Source organism: Pezoporus flaviventris, unplaced genomic scaffold (assembly GCF_033815535.1).
Source record: "Pezoporus flaviventris isolate CSIRO_AGI_PZ_B2104156 unplaced genomic scaffold, CSIRO_AGI_Pfla_v1 ptg000001l, whole genome shotgun sequence".
Taxonomy (NCBI): Eukaryota; Metazoa; Chordata; class Aves; order Psittaciformes; family Psittacidae; genus Pezoporus; species Pezoporus flaviventris.
The window spans coordinates 54,109,871-54,118,806 of record NW_026892549.1 but is presented as its reverse complement, the minus strand read 5'-3'; the positions used below and the strand labels follow the sequence as shown (position 1 = coordinate 54,118,806).

General features: G+C 39.6%; 1 protein-coding gene across 6 annotated transcripts in view; it reads right to left on the bottom strand.

The window, feature by feature from the left end:
* Positions 1-5,821: 5,821 nt before the first annotated feature.
* NCKAP1 (NCK associated protein 1) overlaps positions 5,822-8,936 on the bottom strand; it is a 61,256-nt gene continuing 58,141 nt past the window's right edge. For all 6 annotated transcript variants that reach the window (XM_061458033.1, XM_061458023.1, XM_061458058.1 and 3 more), the window contains 2 exons: positions 7,467-7,556; positions 5,822-6,888 (listed from right to left, as the gene is read on the bottom strand). In XM_061458033.1, the coding sequence (XP_061314017.1) occupies positions 6,772-6,888; positions 7,467-7,556 (207 nt within the window). In that variant the 3' untranslated portion in view covers positions 5,822-6,771. The remainder of the gene's footprint in view (positions 6,889-7,466; positions 7,557-8,936) is intronic.

Genomic DNA, 8,936 nt, shown 5'->3' with positions numbered 1-8,936 from the left:
AGTGACGAAGATGTTAAACAAGACCGGTCCCAACACCGATCCCTGAGGGGCGCCACTCGTTACTGGTCTCCAGCCGGACACTGAGCCATTGACCACAACTCTTTGTGTGTGGCCATCCAGGCAGTTCTTTATCCACCGAGTGGTCCATCCATCAAATTGATGTCTCTCCAGTTTAGAGACAAGGATGTTGTGGGGGACAGTGTCAAACGCTTTGCACAAGTCCAGGTAGATGACGTCAACTGCTCTACCCCTGTCCATTAGTTCTGTAGCCCCATCGTAGAAGGCCACCAAATTGGTCAGGCAGGATTTCCCCTTAGTGAAGCCATGCTGGCTGTCACCAAGCACCTTGTTGATTTTCATGTGCCTTAGCATGCCTTCCAGGAGAATCTGCTCCAAGATTTTGCCAGGCACAGAGGTGAGACTGACTGGTCTGTAGTACCCTAGGTCACCCATTTTCCCCTTCTTGAAAATGGGGGTTGTATTTCCCTTTTTCCAGTTGTCGGGAACTTCACCTGACTGCCATGATTTTTTAAATGTGATGGACAGTGGCTTAGCAACTTCATTCGCCAGCTCCTTCAGGACCCGCGGATGGATTTCATCAGGTCCCATGGACTTGTCCACATTCAGGTTCCTAAGATGGTCTCGAACCAGATCCTCTCCTACGGTGGGACTAGAGTTAAGTGTGAAGTCATTACATAATAACATAATCCACAGCCCAGCTTAAAGTAAGTGCCCAGCCTCTCCCCAGAACCTTATTTTTCTGCAGAACCTTTTCATTGCTCACCAGATCTTTTATCCCTTGGCTGCAGTCTACAGCATTCAGCACAACCAGTGATTTACAGTCACTTCCAGGTATGCAGTGGGCCATGCTAAAGCTCTTCCTCCCCAGAAAGAAGTTATTTAGGGGATATTTTGGGAGCCTTGGGACTTTCTGATCATAGTTCATAATCTCCACAACGTTTTAGCTGAGGCGGAATAAAAATCATGCCCTAAAAATTATTAATGTGTTTATCTTCATCCAGTTCCCTGATGATTTAAAAAAAATAAAAATGGGGGGGTGGTGTTGAGAACTGAACGTGTTGAAGTTACTTCTCAACAAACTTCCGTATCTCAACTAATACCAAGGCAAAAAGCTAGTAGCATTTTCTCAGCAAGTATTTATAAGATTTGAAGCGTGGCCATTTCTCTGTCCCTGCCCTAGCATTGATTTCACAGGATCCATAAAACTAACCTCTCAACAAGCTTTTCTCAAGCCAGGCTGTTGTTTTGTTTCCCACGTTTACAGACGGTCCATTCAACAATGCTGCTCTTCTCCTCTCCCCAAAACCATAGGCTCACTTACTAATACTGGAAGCACAACTCCTTTAGCAGTAGAGCTCACAAACATACACACAAGAATCTGCAAGTTTGACTGGACAGGAACAAACCTCATCAAGGTTTTGTGACTTAGAAAAGCTTACTTATTTTACCTGCTTGCCAAGAACTAATTTAACACCTGGTGAGTTCCTCCTCTGATGCCAGGGGTGTCTGTCACCACACTGGTATCATTCGAACACAAGTTTAGAGGAAGACATTTTCCAGTACCGCAAGATGGTTTATTGGTAGCTTTCCTCAGGGAGAAGGCAGCATGTTTTCCCTGCTTTGCTTCTCAGCTCCAGTGCTTTTGCAACTACCCACATGCTCCAGCATCCAGCAGCATGTATCATGGTTTAGAGATGGTCCTCAGGGGTTATCAGTGGCTTTAGTTTCATGCAGATCTAGAAGTTGAGGTCCAGGTACCTAAGCACCACGCCAGAGGCTATGTCTACTCACTGTTCTCCACCCCCATCACCTTCCTGAAAAATTAGAACATTGAGACACAACTTTTCCTTTTTGCTGCTTGGATCTGGGATTTTGAGCAGCTCTAACGTGATGTTGGTTTGAAATGCCCCAGGATCCTTCTTCAAAGGCATCTGATACCTACTGCAGCTATGCTAGTGTCAGCTTGGCCAGTGCAATCCACACGGGATGGTGTCTTATCTCCACCAGCTGAAGTGATCAATTAAACCCCGATGAACTCTGATCCCACACAGCCCTTAGCAAATGGTTGTGACAACTTTCAACCAGTGCCTGTGCCAGCACAGGTTAGCCAGCAAACAATTAGTATTATATGACAAATGCAATATTACAGTCTTGTCACTATGGTTTCCCTCTGAACTTTAACTAGGTGCAAATTCATCTATTGTCTTGGCATTCAGAACAGAATTGTTATGAGAACAGAGGTACAATTATTTCCTGAAGAAAGTCACCTCTAAAGCAAGTGTCAGAGGCTCAGCCCATTTTCTCAGCTGCTTTTTGGCTATTTGAAGTACTTTGTTATCCAAATTAACTGCTGAGATGAACTATTTCACCTACCTGGTCTCATTGTAACACTAAACATCATTCTTCCATTTCGAAGACATAAACAGAACCAAATCCAAACAGCACAGACCATCTTCAGTATTTCACAGTAACAAGCATGAGATGTTCATGACCAGCCTTGCTGACTCCCATCTTAGCAAACACATGCTCACACTAAGGTGCCTTACTCAAAGTTTTATACTTTCAGGCATCCTTTGTCCTTATTTAAATGATCTTAAAGCTGAATGCCTTTTGTACAGAGTGGAAAACAGATGACACCCAAGAATTTTAAATGCAATTCTGACATCTGGGATTTCAATATAGACTGAATCCATGAAGCGTCAAAGACAAGTTCAGAATTACTAAATGGACTGAGAGTCACTGAGCATCTTCCCCAACTTTTCTGAGCATGCTTAGCACCACTTTCCACTCTCCCATTACTTCCCTTTTCACTCCTCTTTTCTATTGCCATAATTAGCACAAAAGTAATTTACAGTACATTCTTGGTTTTACTTCTCTTGCGCAAGGAATGGTTTCCTTGTTAGTCTGCTGTGTCCTAATTATACATTATAATTCAATTTTTATTTAGAAATAATGCTGCTCTTTCCAAGTCTTCTGCTCTCCGCATTGGCTCCATCGAGTTCACCTCAAACAACTTAAATCCCTTTGTGTTATGGCAAGTTCAACACAGGCTTTTCATTCCAATACCAATATTTTCTATTACAGAACTGTGCAAGACACACTGACACTATATCCAGGGAGCAAGTCATTTTGACCTAGTAACACTAGGAACAGCACAACTAACAGCAAATGAATATGGTTTTGCACACAGGTCAGGGGGCCATTTTCATTTTGTTCTGTGATAGTACAAATACTTACAGACTTTATAGCATGATGAAGAACAAAAGCTTACAAGAATGGGTCAGTTGAAGTGAAAACTTGTTATTTCAGGGGAGGATTTACCTTTATCAGAAATTATTAAAAAATTGTACTTGAAATGAAGAAAACCAGAATTTCAGTGTTTTTGAAAACTGGTTATTTGACAACATGGAAAAGTGTGGTCCTTATCCATGAAACCAAACATGTGGCTGTCTTTTAAGTTACGTTGCTCTGCACAGCCAGCTGTATTGGTGTTTCAGGGCTAGCCACGAGGACTGACATGAAAGCAGTTTCCCTGTATTCATTCAGTCCTTAAGTGAATGCAACTACCATAAATTACTTCTGTAGTATTTGAAGTGTATTAGAGTTAAAAGCTGTTTGCTCTGAGTTTGCTTCTGCTTGATGGAGCCATTCACCAAAAAACATTATAGCGCTAGTTCAGACAAAGCCAAACTTACAGAGCTTTAAAAGTTACTGGTAAGTAACTCAGAGCATTTTAGTCTGAAACACAAATGCTACATCACAGGACCAGGGAAACTTTTGGCAAAAATACAGTTCAGAGGCAAGGCGTACTTACTGTCAAGAATTCTTGACTCTGGAATGGATAAGCTCCGAAGTCATACAAGTCCACGATGACCTGCTGAAGAAGACTCCTATCTTTCCTCAAATCATCAGCCTCATGTCAACATTTTCTGGGGAGAATGCCATTCCCCAGTACATCAAAGCCAGTCTAATCCAAGTGTCTCCACTCTGGTTACCAACTCCTTTTCATATCTACAGAACAAATAGCTACAGCAACAAAATATTAAGAGTAGCCCTTGTTTTCATTGGCAATATTTTGTCCCAATGCACACATCTTTTTAAGTTATAAAAACAGCATTCTGGGCAGCAACAGGACATTCTTCTTCCATGCTCTCTCTCAGATGAGGCAGAGCTCTCCCCCATGGGTAGACATTTGATCCAAAGTGTCTCCGTATGGGCCCAGCTCAGCCATCTTGGCTTCATGCTCCAGAAATTACAAACACTTCTGGAAAGGCACCAAAGGCCACCTGAGATGACTCAATGTACTATGCCAGCAGTTGAACTTACCAAGTTGTGGACATGGTGTTGCTGGCTCTGGAAGAAGAATTCCTTCTCTACCTTCTTCCCCAACAAACTTGGTTTAGAAGACCGTTTCTGTCGGGCATGGACACAGGTTTGACCTGAGGACTATGCCTGATGGGCTGAACGCTAAATAGCTCTGGAGTAGCTCAGCTGAAACCAGAAATAACAAAAATACAGCAGAGAATAAGAAGCAAGGACACCCTTCCAACTCACCCCCTTCTAAAACCCAACCAAGACATGGAGGAGTCCACACAATTCTCCCCCAGTTTCCCTCCCCATTTTCTGGTTCGGTGCTGAGAGCGCTCCCAGTTCTTGCAGGAAGGGTGGTTTAGAAAGGCATCATCTTAGGCATTTGTGTGCCAGGCAGCATAGCAAAAATCATGTCAGAGATCCCACAGGAACTACTGAATCTAAAAGGTTCATGACTAATCTCATCTCTGTTAGAAGCAGCTTCTTGCAGAGATTCTGCACTTGCTACCTGTTTGTCAGAGATCACCTATTTTCTAGGCTTAGTTCAGTGATACCTTAGACAGTGGAAAGCTGACAGGGCCCTGAGGTCAATGACCAAATACAACTGCTTTGTACTTAGAAAGATTAAAGACACAAAGAAGGCTATTTCTTAAAGCTGAGTTTTTCAAGAGTCAGTCCTGAAACAGGCATTATTTTTCCACAAAAGGATACATTACAATCAAAATCTTAATTAAAATCAAGACATTTGAACGTATTAGATCATAAATATTACAGAATAGAACTCTCAAGTCTTGCTTTTGACCTAAGTTCTTTATAAGCAAACTTATTTGTTATGGTACAAAATTATCAATTTAAAAACTCCATGGTTATAACATAAAATGCATTAATTAGAAAAAATATAGATGTACTGTCTTACTTCCTCAGGACAATTTTATTCCAGTGCTTTCTTCCTCTGGACAGAGGAAGCTATTGTAACTGAGCACACTACAGCTCTTTCATAACAGAAAAAGTTACCAGCATGCACAGAAACTGCATCAAAAACAGGAGCTCTATACAACTGTCCAGAGCCTGTTGAGAAACACACTGCTTTTATATGCTGGGGACTGAAGAGCACAACCATCTGTCAGCTTTCAGGCTAAATGAGCCAATGCTCTCCTGCATGCCAATTTGCACCACTGACAGAAAAAGGCCTATTGTAGATCTGCTTCAGGAATGCCTGATGTTACACTTTTAGCAACACTCTCCTGTTTTGTGATCAATTTAAGTTTTATACTTTAACAATACACTTATTTCTATGGGTACAACTGGCATCACTATGTACTGTATAAAGCTTTTTCTCACTTTATTATGCAAAATTAAGATTCAAAGAACAACGGCACTAAACTGACACTTTTTACATTGTTTTTAGTTCCTTCTTCCAACTTTTTGCAAGATTCACTATCGCAGAAGCCAAAAGGGGAAGGATTAAAAGAAGCCTTTGCATAAAAGCTCTAAGGGTTGATATTTAATGAGCTGTGAGATATAAATCAATGAACAGTATAGTTTAAGCTTAAAATACCAGGATAACATTTATATTAAAAATAATTCACCTACAGATAATACAGTCTAGTGTTTATTGTATGTTATGGAAGGTACACCTGAATTTCAAAAATTTAAAACATATAAAAAGTGGTTAAGGGCTAACATTTTATCAACATGTGATAACTGTGTAAGAATGTTTATTATACAGCAGGGTACAATGGTAGTGTTAATGCCAACAGGGCACCACAGAAGTTAGTTAAAAAAAAAATTCCACTATGCTTTATACAAACAACATCACTTGCTGTTGTTTAAGAGTATTGGGAGAGGATCTGTTGGGTGGATAAGCAGGTCCTAGAGCATTTGTAATGTTAGATAGTGTCAGTATGTAGATTGGTGAATGTTTCAAAATAAAGCTAGAAATGCTGTAATTACTTCACAGAAATACACATCCAATATTTGTTTTCAAGAAGAACAATAGGTACAAGATTATAACTCTCCCTATATGAAATAATTTACACACAGATGAAAGCTACACTATCCAAAATAATCACTAAATACATTTTTCTTCTGGGAAATAAACAAGCAATTTTTGTTTTGCATGATCAATATCAAAAAACATATAGCAGAAGTAGTATCTTTTAAACATAACTGATGCTCTAAAGTTAAAAAAAAATAGAACAAAATAAAAGTAGTGAGAAAAGAGATTTTCCATGAATGTGCAACCTAAAATCAACCAAGCTTATATTTTGCAGTACAACCATAATAAGAAACCACTGATCAGAAATACAACTTTATGGAAAAAAGTTTATAATCCACAAAACTGTTCATCAGGCCATGAAGTAAAATAGCTCCACAGTTTACAGATAAAACTGAGGCCACACAGACGCGTGCTATGTCTTATCTCCACTAAGTAGATCCTTAGGCAGAGGATGTGACGCTTTGTTTGTAGACAGCATGGTATGCATTTCTCAGCAAGACGTAAGGGAAACAAGACTCCAAGAGATCCATTGTTAGGAAGGGAGACTCCTGCACAATCTGAAACACACCAGAAATACAAGGTTTTGCAGAACACCTTCCACTGCCTGTTGCTGATAATCTATTTCATGCAGATACTTCTGGTCTGCACCACACCACCACTCATGTTTCACAGCAAAAAGAAATAACACAAAGTTTAAATGCTGGGGAAAAACACAGTGCTACAAACTCACTGCTTCTCAAAGCTAGTCATCAAGCTTTCCTGCATATACAGCACTTCTGCCATTCCCAGAAGATACAGAATACTGAAAGGAAAACAGAGAGGTTTCTCTCCCACACACTCTGAACAGTGCTTCCTGTGTGTGAAATTTCATTTTAACATTGTATGTCGTAAGTGAACAATGAAAATGGTCTGAACAATGTCATACAATGTTCTAGGCAACAAAGGTACAAATGTGTGTCTGTGGTGGGGGAATGAAAAATATTAATTCCTGACATTAGAATGCTGGGAAGAACGACATAATTATTTCTACTGGTTCATGAGCTACAACCAAGGTGACACCTAATCCCCCCTTGTTAAATGATGCAATGCAGAGCCTGCTCCTTCAGTTAGTAACACAGGCAGAACAAACACTTACCATGTCTAGTAGTAGGTAAACAGATTCTCTGTTCCTCGTAGTAGTTTTGTCCGTCTCCTGGCCAATCTTCAGTAGACTAGAGGATGCAAGCTACATGAAATGCATATTTTAAAGGAATAAAACAATGTGTTGATCAGTTTCTGTTGTTTTGTTACACACACACACACACACACACACACACACTACCTTTCTAAAGAAACCAATACCCCAGCCAGTGGATGCCAAGTTGTACTAGCAACAACCAAGGACAGTAAGCCTGAGCACACAATCACCAAGCTTTAGTCTCAGTGAGCCATTTTTGTTTATTTCTAGTAGTGCTATCATTACAAGTATATGCTATTCTAATAGAAAAAGTGACAGAATTAATTGTGAAGAACTGTTCACTGTAATCACTGGTTGACCATTACAAAGTCTACTGAAATCAATGACAGAACTCCCACAGGATCAGGATCTTGCTTCTTCTGTCATTCCCAATATGCAGGTAAACTTACTGCATTTTCGTAAGTTTTGAAGAGACTCAAGTTTCTAACTGTTTGAAGTTAAACTCATTTTGCAATAGAAGATTGAGTTCTACTTCCTAAGCTGTATTTTCAACTGAGGAAATGTCATCCTAAATGTAAACGGATAGTATTTTATCAGACCATGAGCAACCCCACAGCTACTAGTTTTAGGAGATATCCTAGAAACTCTAACATGTACTTAGGTATTTACAAGTTCAGGGTGACAGAATATGGTAAACTAGGTAATTTGCAGATGTTTTTTTTCTATATTTAATTAACTTTGATAGGAAGGTGGATCATTTCCTGCTGTACATTTTCCTCCTGAGACACGTTTTATTTCAGACTAACAGTAAGTGATACATAAAAGGTGCTAGAAAAGAAAGATTAACAAAATATCTGAAGGATCAAGTCATGGTCTGTACAGTAAAAGCAGTGGTCTGAAACCAGTTCGTAAACACTGAAAAAATGCAAACCTTATACCAGAAGTGTTTAAATCACATGGAACTATACTGGTTTTCTTCACTTGTCAAATGCATGCAACTTGACACAACCATTTGTCCTTCATCCTTTAAAGCCAGCAGTTGTATTAGACAAGGTGAACAGCAAAAGGTTTTTTCTTTTTTTACAAAAATGCAATGAGCGAAAGAACCTTTTAAGTAGAATTAAAGAAAAGGAAAAAAATGTCTTTCTGTGGACTTCTAGGGACAGACAGTTGCCATTATCCCACCCTCTTAAGTGTGTAAGGCATCTAAAATGAAGAGGTGATATTTTTTCACATTTCAAGGCCAAACAGCAAAAATCAAGAATCACTCAAGATCAGTAGTAATTTTTAGAAATTCAAGTGAAGCTGCTGTTTTAGCCTTTAGTGTCCCTTTGAGTACTGACTAATTAAGAGCCACTTGAAAAATTCTGTTTCTGCCAGCACACAAAAAAAATATTGCAAATGCATCACCACCACCTAAAGGGTTTT